This window comes from Amblyraja radiata, chromosome 18, assembly GCF_010909765.2.
Source record: "Amblyraja radiata isolate CabotCenter1 chromosome 18, sAmbRad1.1.pri, whole genome shotgun sequence".
NCBI lineage: Eukaryota > Metazoa > Chordata > Chondrichthyes > Rajiformes > Rajidae > Amblyraja > Amblyraja radiata.
Genome location: NC_045973.1, coordinates 27420574 through 27437457, shown reverse-complemented (window position 1 = coordinate 27437457; position 16884 = coordinate 27420574). Strand labels below are relative to the sequence as shown.

Sequence of the window (16884 nt, the reverse complement as noted above, 5' to 3'; positions counted from 1 at the left end):
TTGTCTCCTTACGCAGTTGGCCACGGGCAGAGTGAAGGGCACCGTCTGAATGTGTCCCACTTCCAAGTATATGTTCGTGACTGCCTGCAACACATTGACATGATGAAGATTCGTCACCCAGGCCTGAAGATCTTCCTGTTGGCCCATTCCATGGTAATCAACTGTGGAGTCAAATGGGACAAATCCACCATCATCTTATTCTATCACATGTACAGTATCTGTCGCTAGAAAATGGGTAACTATTCTGCCTCGTTCATCAGTCAGAACAGGGGTGGCACAGCGGTAGAGTTGCTGCCTTACAGCACCAAAGACCCAGGTTCGATCCTGATTATGGGTGCAGTCTGTATGGAGTTTTTATGTTCTCCCTGTGACAGCTTAGGTTTTCTCTGGGTGCTCCGGTTTCCTCCCACACTCCAAAGACGTACAGGTTTGTAGGTTTATTGGCTTTGGTAAAATTGTAAATTGTACCTAGTCTGTAGGCTAGTATTGGTGTGCAGGGATCGCTGTTCGCCGTGATTCGCCTGTTGCTATGCTGTATATCTATATCTCTAAAGTAAACCATTTACCCCAGGGTGAAAATGTCAAAGACTTGAGGGTATAACTTTAAGATAAGAGGGGGAAAGTTTAAAATAGATGTGTAGGGCAAGTTGTACACAGAGGGTGGTCAGTGCCTGGAATGCGCTGCCTGGGGTGGTGATGGAGGAAGATATGATGCTGGTATATGAGAGACTTTTATAAAAACATAGGAGAATCAAGAACCAGAGGATATAGGTTTAAGGTGGGAGGGTAAACATTTAATAGGAAACTGAGGGGCAATTTTCTCAACTCAGAATGTGGTCGGTATATCGAACAAGCAGCACGTGGTCGAGGCAGATACTATAAAAGGATTTACAAGACACTTGGACAGGTACATAGATAGGAGAGGTTTCGAAGGATAAGGGCCATATGTGGGCAAATGGGACTGGCTTAGACTTATTAGGATTCTGGGAGCATGATCCAGGTTCCCATCTTTACATCGTTCCCCCCCACCCTGCCTATTGCTGGGACATCACCACCCTCTGTGTAAAAATAAACTCGCCTCATCCATCTCCTTTATATTTCGCCCCTCTCACCTTAAACCTACACCTACACGTCATTGATATTTCCACCCTGGGAAAACGACCATCCCTGCCTATGTCGCTCGTAATTGTGTGTACTTAATATTCTGCAAAGCATTTCCATCGCCCTGTGAATGATGAGGTGAGGGGGGGAAATTTAATAGGAACCTGAGGGGTAACTTTTTTACACACAGGGTTGTAGGTGTGTTGAACGAGCTGCCGGAGGAGGTAGTTGAGGCAGGGACTATCACAATGTTTGAGAAACATTTAGACAGGTACATGAATAGGGTAGACACAAAGTGCTGGACTAACTCAGTGGGTCAGGCAGCATCTCTGGGGAAAGAGGATAGTTGATGTTTCGGGTCAGAGACTGGAGAAGAGTCCTGACCCGAAATGCCACATATTCCTTTTCTCCAGAGATGCTGCCTGACCTGCTGAATTACTCCAGCATTTTTAGTCTAAATTTGGTATAAACCAGCATCTGCAGTTCTTTGTTTCTACATGAATAGGATAGGTTTTGAGGGATGCGGGCCAAACACAGGCAGGTGGGATTGGTGTAGATGGGGTTTGTTGGTCAGGGTGGGCAAGCTGGATCGAAGGGCCGGTTTCCGCGCTCTGTGACTTTACGACTCACTGTAAAACCACGAGCTTCCGTTTGGAAACATTAATTGTCGTACATTGCGACTAATTAGATATCTGAAGGCAGCTTGTGGCAGTGACAGTGAAATTATTTGTGAATCCAAGTTCCTGGATCACATGGTTATCTCGGCCAAATGCTAACGTTTGTTTGTCCGATTGAGGATAACTGTACCAGTTCTCTGTCACGGGTTCTGGTGCATTGCAGTGAGGAAATTAACCATGCACACTCAGTTCACAGCCGGCTCCCCTCTGGGAGATGCTGCCTAATGATTAATTTATCCTCTCATTAACCTTTGGGCCACTCAGAAGCAGTGAGCATCACTCACAGGCCCGAACATGAGGCACAAAAATGTCACCTGTTCCTTTCCTGTTGCCCCCTTCCTCTCTGGGCTAATCGGCCCTCTGAAAATTGACCCTAGCGTGTAGCTAGGAAAGTGGGATATCATAGAACTAATGTGATCGCATGTCGGTGAGCTGAAGGGTCTGTTTCCATGATGTTCAGTCTAAATTAAAACTAAACTAAACTCAACCTGTGCACCAAAGGCTGGAGGATATGTTGTATAGGATCATAAGACATAGGAGAAGAATGAGGCCATTCGGCCCATCAAGTGTGCTCTTCCATTTGATCATGGCTGATCTGTCTTACCCTCTCAACCCCATTCTCCTGCCTTCTTCACATTTCAGGCCCTTACTAATCAAGAACCTATCAATCTCCGCTTTAAAAATACATATAAAGAAAGCGGGATAACACAGAACACGTGTGAATGGGGGATCGCTGGTCAGCGCAGACTCGGTGGGCCAAAAGGCCTGTTTCCGCGCAACATCTCTAAACTAAACCAAACCCAATGTCTTGGCCTCCACTGCTGTCTGTGGCAATGATTTCCACAGATTCACTACCCTCTGATGAAAGAAATTCCTCCTCATCTTCACTCTAAAGGTACATCCTTTTATTCTGAGTCTGTGCCCTCTGGTTCTAGACTCTCCCACTAATGGAAACATCTAGTCTGGTTTGTTTACGTTAAATAGCAGCATTTAGTTGCCAGGGTGGTTAGTGTGCATGATGCTGTTCAGAGACGGGAATTGAAATTCAAGATAAAACTCCACAAAGCAATCGCAACAGGGCTCCTAATTACCAAAGGATGAAGTTGGGTAGACACGCGGGGAGAGAACAAGACCTTTTCGAAGGACTGTTTTTATTCCTAGTTACATCGGTTCATGCTGATTTTAATTCACACCCAAGTCTGAGTGTTTATTATCTCTTTTTATTTCCCAGCTAATGGTGACTTTACCTTTCAAATCAGTTTTCTGTTGGTCGAGAGGGGAGCTGTTGATTCTGTGAAGTGAAGCAGTTTTCACTTTGAACAGACGTTGGTGGCAATTATTCTCAAGGCAGGGATAGCGGAGGTTAAACACAGTGAAGGTCCCTCTGCGCAATCCAATTAACTGCTCCCAGGTCAGGGACAGCACGGGTTACATCCATGAAGTCTCCCTCTGCACCATCTAATTAGATACTCCCAGCGAGGGAACATGGGTTAGATACAGAGAAAACATTTCCTCTACACCGGCTCATTAAACACTTGGAGGTAAGGGTTAATCAGCGTAAAGCTCCCTCTATGCCATCTAATGAAACCCTCCAGGGCAGCAATAACCGTTGCTTGTCGCAAAACACAAACTGCTGGAGGAACTCAGCGGGTCAGGCAGCATCTGGCGAGGGAAATGGACAGACGACGTTTCGGGTCGGGACCCTTCTTCAGACATAGTCAGAGAGAAGAGGAGAACTTCTACAAAGTGGGCAGACTTTATCCTTGGAGCGCGGGAGGATGAGGGGAGATTTTATGAAGGTGCATAAGATCATGATAGGGTCTTTTACCCAGGGTAGTGGAATCAAAAGAACCAAAGGTGAGGAGGGGAAGATTTAATAGGAATCTGAGGGGCAACCTTTTTACACATGTAGGTATATGGAACAGGCTGTCGGAGGAGGTAGTTAAATGTTTCGTAAACAACGTTTAAGAAACATTTTGACAGGTACATAGATAAGAAAGGTTAGGAGGGATATGGGCCAAATGCAGGCAGGTGTGACTAGTGAGATGGGGCAAGTTGTTTGGCGTGGACAAGTTGAGCCAAAGGGCCTATTTCCAGGCTGTATCTCTAAATTTCTAAAGTACTGGCCCCGCCTGAGTTGTGTCGACATGCGGGATCCTGCTGGGAAAAACATGGCTGCCTTGTCCGCCTTTATGCCAACATTGGATTGGATTATATGCACATCTTTCTTTAAATTTGTCCCAAATTCTTCGCTGCACCCCTTCACCCGAGCCACCTTTTCCCTCACGGAATTGACTGCACCGGTCTCCCCATCCCAGCCTAGCGACACGGCACGCAGAAATACTGCATCAATTCCTGGGGGATTAACAGAGTCAGAACATTATTCTATTTTTGGAGCTGAATTGAGAGGCCTGAGGGGCAGTACTAGGCTGTCACATGCTGCTAAATCATTCACTGACATCTCCTGAAATTCTCTCGCAGCAATTTACAATTTAATGATCTGTTCTTTGCCTTAACTGCGATTCCTGTGGAGAATTGTGAGGGGAAGCTGTTCGTTTTGTGTGCGGGGCACAAAGGTTCTTCTGATAAGGCAAATTGCGAGGGATTACTTCCCCTAATGCAGCTTTATTGGATGTGCAGGAAGGAACTGCAGTTGCTGGCTTACACCGAAGCTCGACACAAATAGCTGGAGCAACTCAGCGAGTCAGGCAGCTTTTCTGGAGGAAAGGAATAGGCGACGTTTCGAGTCTGAAGAAGGGTCTCAAACCGAAATGTTGCCTATTCCTTTTCTACAGAGATGTTACCTGACCTGCTGAGTTACTCCAACACTTTGTGTCTATCTTCGGCAGCATTGTTGGACGTTGGTTAGGCCACATTTGGAGAATTGCATGCAATGCTGATCAGGAAAGGTGTGGAGGCTTCGGAGATGGTGCAGAGGAGGTTTACCAGAATGCTGCCTGGATTAGACGGCATTAGCTACAGGGAGAGATGGGGCGAACTTGGATTGTTTTCTCTGTAGTGTTGGAGGCTGAGGGGAGTGCTGATAGAAGTTTATAAAATGATGTCACATTCGAGTAGACTGTCAGGACCTATTTCCCAGAGTGGAAGTGTCAAAGACAAGGAGAGGGCATAGTTTTAAGGTGAGGGGCAAAGATTCAAGAAGATATGTGGGGCATATCCTTCTAAATCTTTCCTATCCATGTACCTGTCCAAGTGCCTTTGTTGTTATAGTACCTGCCTCGACTACCTCCTCTGTCAGTCATACCATAGACCGACCACTCTCTGTGTGGAAAAGGTTGCTGCTCAGATTCCTATTAAATCTTTCCCCCCTCACCTTAAACCTATGCCCTCTGGTTCTTGATTCCTTTACTGTGGGTAATAGACTCTGCATTCACTCTATCTTTTACCCTCATAATTTTGTACACCTCTATAAGAACAACCATCATCCTCCTGCTCTCCAAAGAATAAAGTCCTAGCCTGCTCAACCGCTCCCTATAGCTCAGGCCCTTGGGTCCTGGCAACATCCTGGTAAATCTTCTCTGCACTGTTTCCAGCTTAACAACATCCTTTCTATAAATGGGTGACCAAAACTGAAAACAATACTGTAGCCGTGAACTCCCCAATGTCTTGTACAACTCTGACGTGACCTCCCGACTTCTATACTCGATACTCTGACCGATGAAGGCCAATGTGCCGAAAGCTTTCTTGAACACCCTATCTACCTGTGGCGGAACTTTCAAGGAACTGTGTACCCGTGCTCCTAGATCTGTCTGTTCTACAGCACTCCCCAGAGCCCTGCCATTCACAGTGTAGGTCTTGTGTTGCAGGGAGGACTGATTGCAATCTACCTCATGCTCGACAGACCGCAGGATATTGCTGGAACGATTCATATTGCACCGTTGGTGACGTTGAATCCCGACTCAGCAAAGCCGTGGAAGGTAAAAGTTTAACGGACTTGGCCAATCACCCCGAACTCTCGTTGAAAGAGTTTAGTTTAGTTTATTATTGTCACATGTACCAAGGTACAGTGAAAAGCTTTTTGTTGCCTGGTCAGTGAAAAGACTATACGTGATTACAAAGTGGAAAGAGCTTATCTCGTCTCCATTTCACATCCATTCCCACTCCCTCCTCCCTATTGTATCCAAAGTAACATGTATCAGTTTTAGTGTAGTTTAGAGGCACGGTGGTGCAGCTGTAGAGTTGCTGCCTTACAGCGCCGGTGAGCCGGGTTCGATCCTTACTACGGGTGCTGCCTGTACAGAGTTTGTACATTCTCCCCTGGACTGCGTGGGTTTTCCTTGGGTGCTCCTATTTCCTCCCACACTCCAAAGACGTACGTGTTTGCTGGGTAATTGGCTTCGGGTAAAAAAATGTCCCTTGTGTGTAGGATAGTCCTTAAGTAAGGGGATCGCTGGTTGGTGCGGACTCGGTGGGCCGAAGGGCCTGTTTCCACGCTGTATCTCTAAACGTAATAAAACTGGAGACATATCATGGTAGCAGATCCTTCCGACCACCGAGTCTTTAGACTTTAGACTTTAGTGATACAGTACAGAAACGTGTTCTTCAGCCCACCGAGTCAGCGCTGACCAGCAACCCCCCCCCCGTACACTAGCACTACCTTACACACACTAAGGACAAGTTACAATTTTACAGAAGCCTATTAACCTATAAATATGTAAGTATTTGGAGTGTGGGAGGAAACCAGAGCACCAGGAGAAAACCCACGCGGTCACAGGGAGAACATACAAACTCCGTGCAGACAGCATCCATAGTCAGGATCAAAACTAGGTATCTGAGGCAGTGAGGCTGCAACTACCATTGCGCCACCTCTGTGCTGAGTCTATTCTGGGCTGGTCCCATTTGCCTGCATTTGGCCCCTATCCCCTCCAAACCCTTCCGATCCATATATTTGTCCAAATGTCTTATGAAAGTTGTAATTGTATCCACTTCTATAGCTGCCAAATTCCAGATACAGACTACCTTCAGATTTTCCAACAAAATGGATGGTGCACATGGAGTATTATCCAACTTCAAGTCCCAGTTCTTGATGCCTGGCTTGAACCAGAGATGCCACATTTGTGTGTGCATGACTTAAGTCCCATCTTTGTAGTTGATTGACAAGCCTTGGAACAATGGGCGTACGGTATAACTCACCCAAGATGGCACCCAATCCTGGCGACTCTGTGCGTGCTGGTCCCACGCACGACAATCACTCCACTCTTTGAAACCTCTACTTCAACGGTAGCATTTGTTACTTTAACGATGTCATCCTTTATTTTTACACTGTGGACCACTTGATTGTGATCACGTAAAGTCTTTCCTCTGACTGGATAGCACACAACAGAAAAGCCTTTGACTGTACCTCGGTACACGTGACTATAAACTAAACTCTACTCAACTCAAGTCAACTCAACACAACAAAACATACAAGGTCACACACTTTACCTGTACTCCCCATGTTTCCATCTCTGCAGGTATTCTGCACCAAACTATTGTGTCACCTTGCACCAAACTTGCCGCTGGGCACCATGGATCCACAATGGATGTCCAGAGATGAAAATGTGGTGAGTCTACAGAAACATCTTTCCCACCTCCCTATTGAACAGCGGGTTTAACGGGTTCTCTGGTTGGGAGTGAGAGCCAAGCAAACTCATGCTGCAAGAAGCATACCGTATATTTATGGGTTCAAGATGGTGGATCAACAAGGGGACGGCACGGTGGCGCAGCGGTCGAGTTGCTTCTTCAATGCGCCAGAGACCCGGGTTCAATCCTGACTACGGGCGCTGTGTGTACGGAGTTTGCATGGTCTCCCTGTGACCGCGAGGGTTTTCTCCGGGTGCTCCGGTTTCCTCCCACACTCCAAAGACGTACGGGTTTGTAAGTTTTTAAGAAGGAACTGCAGATACTGGAAAATCGAAGGTACACAAAAATGCTGGAGAAACTCAGCGGGTGCAGCAGCATCTATGGTGCGAAGGAAATAGGCAACGTTTCAGGCCGAAACCCTTGGGTTTCAGCCCGAAGCGTTGCCTATTTCCTTCGCTCCATAGACGCTGCTGCACCCGCTGAGTTTCTCCAGCATTTTTGTGTACCTTCGGGTTTGTAAGTGTAGCCCTGTGTAACTTCATATTAGTTTTTCTTATTAAGAAATTTATATAAGTTTTGCTGTGAATATGTGTTCTGCATTTGATTTGTTGTTAATGAGTTAGATCATTTTTCCTGTGTGGTGATTGGTTTGGGGGCGGGAGCTGGGAATTGTGAGTAATCGAAGTCCAGGAGAGAGAGAGAAGAAGTCCAGAAGAAGACAGAAGAAGCCTAGGCTAACTGCTACCCCTTCAGCTCGGAGGGGTGGATTAAAGACTGTCGCTGTGTGGCCTTTGTGATTACGAGGACAGTGAGAGCAGCGGTTAGCTGAGCCCTGGAGACAACGAGGGAGAAGGAAGATTTCTGCCACATGGGGTCCTCTCTGGTCAGCCATCTCCCCGCCATCTTGTGAGCTTCTGCACAGTGCACTTGTCGGCTTCCACTGTATTTGGCCGCGACGCTCTCCAGCTTCGACCAGGCCTGCAACGTGGGGTTATTCTTGTTTTGTTTTTAATGTTGCCGGCTTGTGTGAGTGAGTGTGTGGGCCCACATAGTAATTAGTACTTAAAGGTACAGGTGCACAACCTTTTATCCGAAAGCCTTGGGACCAGACACTTCTCGGATTTCGGAATTTTTCGGATTTCCGAATGGAAGATATTTAGCGTAGATTAGGTAGGTAGCGCGGGCGGCTTGAAAAGTCTGGAGCGGCTGCCTCCTCCCCGGAGACCGGGGAATCATTGTAAATCATTGCTTAAATGTTAGTCAGTTAGTTTGGAGGGATTGTATGTGGTGGGGGGGGGGTGAAGGGGGAAACTTTAATTCTTAGTCCCCTACCTGGTCGGAGAGACGGGGAGCGGGCAATGCCTTACCGGGTCGCCGTGCGGTAAGCTCCGGAGCGCTGTGGCCGCCGACTCCCAACATCGCGGAGCTGGGGCTGCGGGCGTCCGGCCGCGGGCGGCGCCGGTTGTAGCTCCGACCCCGGAAACTCTACCCCTGGCTGCGCGGCGCTCCAGATCCAGCGCAGCCCGCGACCGGACGCCCGCAGCCCCAGCTCCGCGATGTTGGGAGTCGGCGGCGTCGCAGCGCTGGGATACCAGCGGGGAGCGGGCAATGCCTTACCGGGCCGCCGTGCGGTAAGCTCCGGAGCGCTGTGGCCGCCGACACACAACATCGCGGAGCTGGGGCTGCGGGCGTCCAGTCGCGGGCTGCGCTGGATTTGGAGCGCCGCGCAGCCAGGGGTAGAGTTTCCGGGGTCGGAGCTACAACCGGCGCCACCCGCGGCCGGACGCCCGCAGCCCCAGCTCCGCGATGTTGGGAGTCGGCGGCCACAGCGCTCCGGAGCTTAGAGCATGGCGACCCGGTAAGGCATTGCCCGCTCCCCGCCTCTCCGACCAGGTAGGGGACTAAGAATTAAAGTTTCCCCCTTCACCCCCTGCCCTTTACATAAAAGCCCTCCAAACTAACTGACTAACATTTAAGCAATGATTTACAGATGTTTAAGTGTCTCCCCAGTCTCCGGGGAGGAGGCAGCCGCTACAGTCGTACAGACCTGGGTTGACCGTGGGTCGTTTCGGGTCAAGTTTGGCGCCAAACGCGAGCTTTGGTGTGCAGACGACATCCTGGAAAAAGTGTCCGGTTTTCGGAGCTATTCGGTTTCCGGAACTCCGGATAAAAGGTTGTGCACCTGTACTATAAAAGATTGATTTATTGAGTGTTGTTTTCTTTTGAATATCTCTGTGAGAAACACCAGTAAAACACCATATTTTTGGTTATTGATATTTTATTTTGTATTTCCCTGACCAACATATCATTTATTTTAATTAATAGAATAAATGTGAAGGTAATTCATTGGAACATAGTTGTCAGTTGATTTATTTTAACTGTTTCTACAGTAGGGCATACCATTTAATATTTAAATTAAAGGTGCCCTATTGTCCAAATTAAGAGAGTGCATAAATACTTAAATTAAGGGTTAACTAACACCTATAAGGGAATTAAAGTTTACGAACCTGGGGCGCAGCTCATGTAGAGGGCAAAGAAGCGCTACACAAGTTAATTGGTTTCTCTAAAAATTGTAAATTGTCCCTAGTGTGTAGGATAAACTTGTGTACGGGTTGATCACTGGTTGGTGCGGACTTGCTGGGCCGAAGGGCGTGTTTCCGCGCTGTATCTCTAACGTCTAAAGTTAAAACTGACCAAGTCAATACGATATCTTGACTCATGTGCCCAAGGTGTGGAAATTGGGTTTATGAAGGAGTCTCGGGTAGGAATACTTCAAGAACAAGGAAGATCTGAGAGGTAGATTTTGCAAGCAAGGTGTAGATCTGGAATGAGCTGCCAGAGGAGGTGGAGGAGGTAGATACAATTGCAAGGTTTAAAAGGGGTTTGGACAGATACTTGGATAGGAAAGGCATAGAGGGCTATGGGCTTAATGTGGGCAAATAGGACTTTCAACCACTTGGTCCTTCAAGCTTGCTGCCAGAAATGCTTGTCTTTTCAGGTAGGCAGCATCATCAAGGACCGTGGCCATGCTCTCATTTCACTCCTACCATCGGGAAGAAGGTACGGGATTCTGCAAACCGTGACCTCCAGGTTTAAGAACAGCTTCTTCTCAGCAACCATCAGGTTCTTGAGCACTGTGTGCGACGAACCTCAACCATCAACTTTTATGGTTGATCTGGATCAGTGACATTGCAATCAGTCTGAAGAACTGATTTTGATCTTGACACGAAACATCATCTGTCCACGTTCTCCAGAGATGCGGCCTGACCCGCAGAGTTACTCACGCGCTTTGTGCGTTTTTATTTTGGACCATTGGGATCACTTCTGGGGCAGGAGTGACCTGAATTGGAGGAGGACCATTATCCTAGCGGGGAGGTTTGGTATTGTTAACTGGGAGGGTTTAAACTAGACGCAGGGGATGGCAACCGGGACAGAACATAGTTTCTTCCTGGCCATTATCCGGCAACTGAGCCACCCTATCACCAACTAGAGAGCGGTCCTGACCTCCCATCTACCTCATTGGAGACCCTTGGACTGTCTTTAATCGGACTTTATTGAACTTTAATTTACAATAAACGTTATAACCTGTACCCTGTTTCTGTACACTGTGTAGGAAGGAACTGCAGATGCTATTTTACACTGAAGATAGGCACAAAATGCTGGAGTAACTCAGCGGGTCAGGCAGCATCTCTGGAAGAAAGGAATATGTGACGTTTCGGGTCTTACACTGTAGATGGCTAGATTATAATCATGTATGCCTCAGAGGGCGGTGGAGGCAGGTTCTCTGGATGCTTTCAAGAGAGAGCTAGAAATAGGGTTCTTATAAAATAGCGGAGTCACGGGATATGGGGAGAAGGCAGGAACGGGGTACTGATTGGGGATGATCAGCCACGATCACATTGAATGGCGGTACTGGCTCGAAGGGCCGAATGGCCTACACCTGCACCTATTGTCGACTGTCTATTGTCTATAATAATAAACTAACCTGAACTAACTAGACAAACGATGTGATCCACTTTGGACTGTTACAGATTACGAGCTTTAACGCAGATGCTCTCTCCTACCACGGAGCCATGAAGGTGGGATTCGCTGCCGTGCTGTTAAATGCAATGACGGGCCTGGAGAACCTCCTGCCGACCATCACCACCCCAATGCTGATAATGCACGGAGATGCAGACAAACTGTGCAATGTCAAGGGCTCACAACTCATGTACGAGCTGGCAGCTAGCACAGACAAAACGCTGAAGGTGATTGCCTTTGTACAAGATGCCTCACTAACGTTTGGAGACACAAGAGAGACTGCAGATGCTGGAAGCTTGAGCGAAAACCCCCCCCCCCCCACAACGTGCTGGAGGTTTGGGGCGGCACAGTGGCGCAGTGGTAGAGTTGCTGCCTTACCGAACCAGAGACCCATGTTCAATCCTGCCTCAACTACCCCCTCTGGCAGCCCATTCCATATACCTGCCACTCTCTGTATGTAAAAGCTGTCCCTCGTGTTTCTATTCAATCTATTTGGGGCGGCACAGTGGCGCAGCCTTAAAGTTTCTAAGTTAATTGGCTTTGGTAAAAATGGTATATTTTCCCTAGTGCGCAGGATAGTGCTAGTGACTGCTGGTCGGCGCAGACTCAATGGGCGCACCGTATCTCTAAACTAAACTAATGGAACTCGACGGGTCAGGCAGCATCTGTGAAGCGATATGGACAGATGATGTTTCAAGTCGGAGCTCTTCTTCTGACGGAGTCTAATTTAGTTTAGATTAGTTTAATTTAGTTCAGTTTACTTTAGTTTAATATATTGTGACATGTACCAAGGTCACAAAGTGTGTAGCGTGCTATCCAGCCAGCAAAGTTCCTGGCGCTGTAAGGCAGCAACTCTACCGCTGCGCCGCTATGCCGCCTCTCAATTATCCATTGTATATCTCTCTCTTTCTGAGCTAGTGCGCTCTCTCAGTGCCAGAATTTCTATGTGACTATAAAACGTAGAACAGTACAGCACAGGAACAGGCCCTTCAGCCCACAATGTCCGTGCTGAACATGATGCCCAGTTAAACTAATCTCCTCTGTTTGAACGTGGATCATATGACATAGGAGCAGAATTAGGTTGTTTGGCTCATCAAGGGGAGCACAGTGGCGGAGTGGTCGAGCTGCTGCCTCACAGGGCCAGAGTCTGACCTTGAGTGATGTCTGTGTGTGGTTTCCACGTTTTCCCTGTGACAGCGTGGGTTTCCTTTGGGTGCTCCGGTTTCCTCCCAAATCCCAAAGACGTGAGGGTTTGTAGGTTAATGGGCCCTCTGTAAATTCCCCCCCAGTGTGTAAGGAGTGGATGTGAAAGTGACATAACATAGAACTAGTGTGAACACGTGATTGGTAGTTTGCATGGCCTTGGTGGGCTGAAAGGCCTATTTCCATGCTGTTTCTCTAAAACTAAACACTAAAACTAGGACTAATCCGTCATTTGATCATGGCGATCTATTTTCCTTTCTCAATGCCATTGCACAGTATCCCCCTCCCCCACATGACCCTTATCTCTCCATTCCCTGCTTATCCTTTTAATATGAAGGGGAATTAGGGATATGGTTCTCACCGAGGTCTTGAACACTACAAACATTACTAAAGCTTAGCTGCACTGAGGACTGGGCTTTTTGCAATAATATTGGGGGTTTTAATGTATTGATTTAAAAAACAAATGATGTTATCTGTGAGAACAGAAAAACTCTTGCAACAACGGACCACGGGAGGAGAGGAGGGGGGATGGTGTCCATTATTACAGCTTTCCACTATACCTGGCACAGTGGCGCAGAGGTTGAGTTGTTGCCTGCCAGAAACCCAGGTTCGATCCTGACTATGGGTGCTGTCTGTACGGAGTTTGTACGTCCTCCTTGTGACTGTGTGGGCTTCCTCCGGATGCTCCGATTTCTTCCCACACTCTAAAGAGGTACAGGTTTGTAAGTTAATTGGCTTTGGTAAAATTGTGACTGGGAGCCTCGTTATAGAGATCTATAATCTGCAATACAGAGGTCTGTTATTGTGAGGGTTTACTGTACTGTGACACAAAATGCTCACGTAACTCAACAGGTCAGGCAGCATCTATGAAGAAAAGGAATAAGTGATGTTTTGGGTCAAGACCCTTCTTCAAACACTTCAAACGCAGGATCATTTCATTCCAAAAAGGAAGAAAGATTCTAAGGGGAGTAGGAGGCAACCGTGGCTGACAAGAGAAGTTAGGGATAGAATAAAATGAAAAGAAAAGATGTATAACACAGCAAAGAGTAGCTGGAAGCCAGAGATTGGGAAACTTTCATAGGACAACAGAAGGAAACAAAACGGGCTGAAAAGAAGAAGTACTAGTGGAAGCTGGCCAGGAATATAAAAAAGGACAGTAAAAGCTTCTTTCGATATGTTAAGAGAAAAAGAGTAGCAAAGTTAAATGTGGGTCCCTTGAAGGCAGACACGGGTGAAATTATTATGGGTAACAAGGAAATGGCAGAAGAATTAAACAGGTACTTTGGATCTGTCTTCACTCAGGAAGACGCAAACAATCTCCCAGATGTACTGGAGGACAGAGGATCTAAGGGGGTAGAGGAACTGAAATAAATTTTCATTAGGCGAGAAATAATATTGGGTAGGCTAATGGGACTGAAGGATGATAAATCCCCTGGGCCTGATGGTCTGCATCCCAGGGTCCTCAGGGAGGTGGCTCTAGAAATAGTGGACACATTGGTAATCATTTTCCAATGTTCAATAGATTCAGGATCAGTTCCTGTGGATTGGAGGATAGCTAATGTTATCCCACTTTTTAAGAAAGGAGCGAGAGAGAAAACGGGGAATTACAGACCAGTTAGCCTGACTTCGGTGGTGGGAAAGACGCTGGAGTCAATTATTAAAGAGGTAATAATGAAGCATTTGGATAGCAGTAAAAGGATTAGTCCAAGTCAAATGGATTTATGAAAGGGAAATCATGCTTGACCAATCCTCTGGAATTTTTGGAGGATGTGACAAGTAAAATGGATGAAGGGGAGCCAGTGGATGTAGTGTATCTAGACTTTCAGAAAACCTTTGATAAAGTCCCGCACGGGAGACTGGTGACTAAAATTAGAGCACATGGTATTGGGGGTAGGATGTTGACGTGGATAGAAAATTGGTTGGCAGACAGGAAGCAAAGAGTAGGAGTGAACGGGTCCTTTTCAGAATGGCAGGCAGTGGCGAGTGGAGTGCCGCAAGGTTCGGTTTTGGGGCCGCAACTGTTTACCATATATATTAATGATTTGGAAGAGGGAATTAGGGGCAACACTAGCAAGTTTGCGGATGACACAAAGCTGGGTGGCAGTGTGAACTGTGGAGAGGATGTTAGGAGGTTGCAGGGTGACCTGGACAGGTTGAGTGAGTGGGCAGATGCGTGGCAGATGCAGTATAATATAGATAAATGTGAGGTTATCCACTTTGGTGGCAAAAACAAGGGGGTAGATTATTATCTTAATGGGGTTGGGTTAGGTAAGGGGGAGGTGCAGCAAGACCTGGGTGTCCTTGTACACCAGTCACTGAAAGTTGGCGTGCAGGTACAGCAGGCAGTGAAAAAAGCTAATGGAATGTCGGCCTTCACAGCAAGAGGATTTCAATAAAGGAGTAAAGAAGTTCTGCAGTTGTATAGGGCTCTGGTAAGACCACATCTGGAGTATTGTGTACAGTTTTGGTCTCCTAATTTGAGGAAGGACATCCTTGTGGCATAGGTTCACGAGATTGATCCCTGGGATGGCAGGACTGTCATATGCGGAAAGATTGAAAAGACTAGGCTTGTATTCACTGGAGTTTAGAAGGATGAGGGGTGATCTTATAGACACATATAAAATTATAAAAGGACTGGACAAGCTAGATGCAGGAAAATGTTCCCAATGTTGGGCGAGTCCAGAACCAGGGGCCTCAGTCTTAGAATAAAGGGGAGGCCTTTTATGACTGGTGAGAAAAAACATTTTCACCCAGAGAGTTGTGAATTTGTGGAATCCCCTGCCACAGAGGGCAGTGGAGGCCAAATCACTGGATGGATTTAAGAGAGACTTAGATAGAGCTCTGGTGGCTAGTGGAATCAAGGGATCTGGGGAGAAGGCAGGCACGGGTTATTGATTGGGGACGATCAGCCATGATCACAATGAATGGCGGTGCTGGCTCGAAGGGCCGATTGGCCTCCTCTTGCACCTATTTTCTAAGTTTCTATGTTTCAAACAGTCTTGACACAAATGTCACCTATCCATGTTCTCCAGAGATGCTGCCTGACCTGCTGAGTTTCTCCAGCATTTTGGGTCTATCTTCGGGGTAAACCAGCCTCTTGTGTGGCTGCAAGAAATAATTTAATTGTTCTGTTTTTGCTACATCTGACAATGAAATACTCTTAGCTCCCTTGTTTTTTGATATCCATGTGCCTATCTAAGAGTCTTTTAATACGGCACTATCGAATCTGCCTCCACCACCACCCCCCGCAGCGCGTACAAGGCACCCACCATTCTCTGTGTAAAAAATCATGTCCCATACAACGCCTTTACATTTAACCCTTTCACCTTAAAGTTCTTTTCATCCCGGGGGAAAAAAGGTTCTGACTGTCTACCCTGTCTATGCCTCTCATAATTTCACTTTTTGTCTCTTCGCAGATCTTCGAGGAATGTTTTCACCAGCTTCATTTGGAGTTACCAGAAGTTGTAAAGGAAGTGTATGAATTAATTCAAAGCTGGCTGAATGAGCGGTTGCCTTCCACTAAAGAAACGGGTCAAGATTGAAAATGAGAATATATATGAAGGAATTAGTTTAATTTATATTAGGGTTCGATGTTTCTGGAGGGTGGGGGGGGGGGGGGGGGGGGGGGGGCGGGGGAAGGAGGATGAGGGGGGGGGGGGGGGGGGGGAGAGAAAGGAAAGGAGCAAAACCAATTTCATGTTGCTTCATTAACAAAATAAAAATACTTTTTAAAATTTGGAGCAATTGTGTCCCTTCTTTGTTCATCAATTTTTTTCTTTTTTCTCTTTTGTTTTGAATTTATTTTATTAGAAGCAATTGTACAAGAATAAAGCAATCGACATGACAGTTATACAATTTTTGTACAGCTTCATTTTTAACATTAATACATGAATAAAAAAAGGAAAGAATGAAGAAAAAGAAGAAAAATGGAAAAAAAGAAAAGTAAATATCCCTAAACTACCAAAGAGTTGCGAGAGGAAAGAAGAGAAATAAGATAAAAGAAGATGGAGATATGCGCCACTATCCTCCCCCCCCCCCCCCCCCCCCCCCCCTCCCACCCGCTCACCCATCCCTAGCATCGGTTTTAAATTTGTGTTCAACCATTCTGTTGCTGATATACAGTGAAAGGAGCCCATGTTTTCAAAAATTGGTCTACTTTTTCAGCCAAAACAAGCCTAATGTTTTCTAAATGTAGTGTCTCGGACATATCAGTAATCCACATCTTCACTCTGGAAACTGTTATCTTTTTCCAGAATTTGAGTATAAGTTTTTTCGCAGTTATTAAACATATATACTTTAG

General features: G+C 46.6%; 1 protein-coding gene across 2 annotated transcripts in view; it reads left to right on the top strand.

The window, feature by feature from the left end:
* The window catches only part of LOC116983292 (monoglyceride lipase-like), a 33566-nt gene extending 17378 nt beyond the window's left edge, over window positions 1–16188 (top strand). For both annotated transcript variants that reach the window (XM_033036981.1, XM_033036980.1), the window contains 5 exons: window positions 17–153; window positions 5606–5716; window positions 7253–7342; window positions 11393–11608; window positions 16001–16188. In XM_033036981.1, coding sequence (XP_032892872.1) covers window positions 17–153; window positions 5606–5716; window positions 7253–7342; window positions 11393–11608; window positions 16001–16126 — 680 coding nt within the window. In that variant the 3' untranslated portion in view covers window positions 16127–16188. The remainder of the gene's footprint in view (window positions 1–16; window positions 154–5605; window positions 5717–7252; window positions 7343–11392; window positions 11609–16000) is intronic.
* The last annotated feature ends 696 nt before the right edge of the window (window positions 16189–16884 follow it).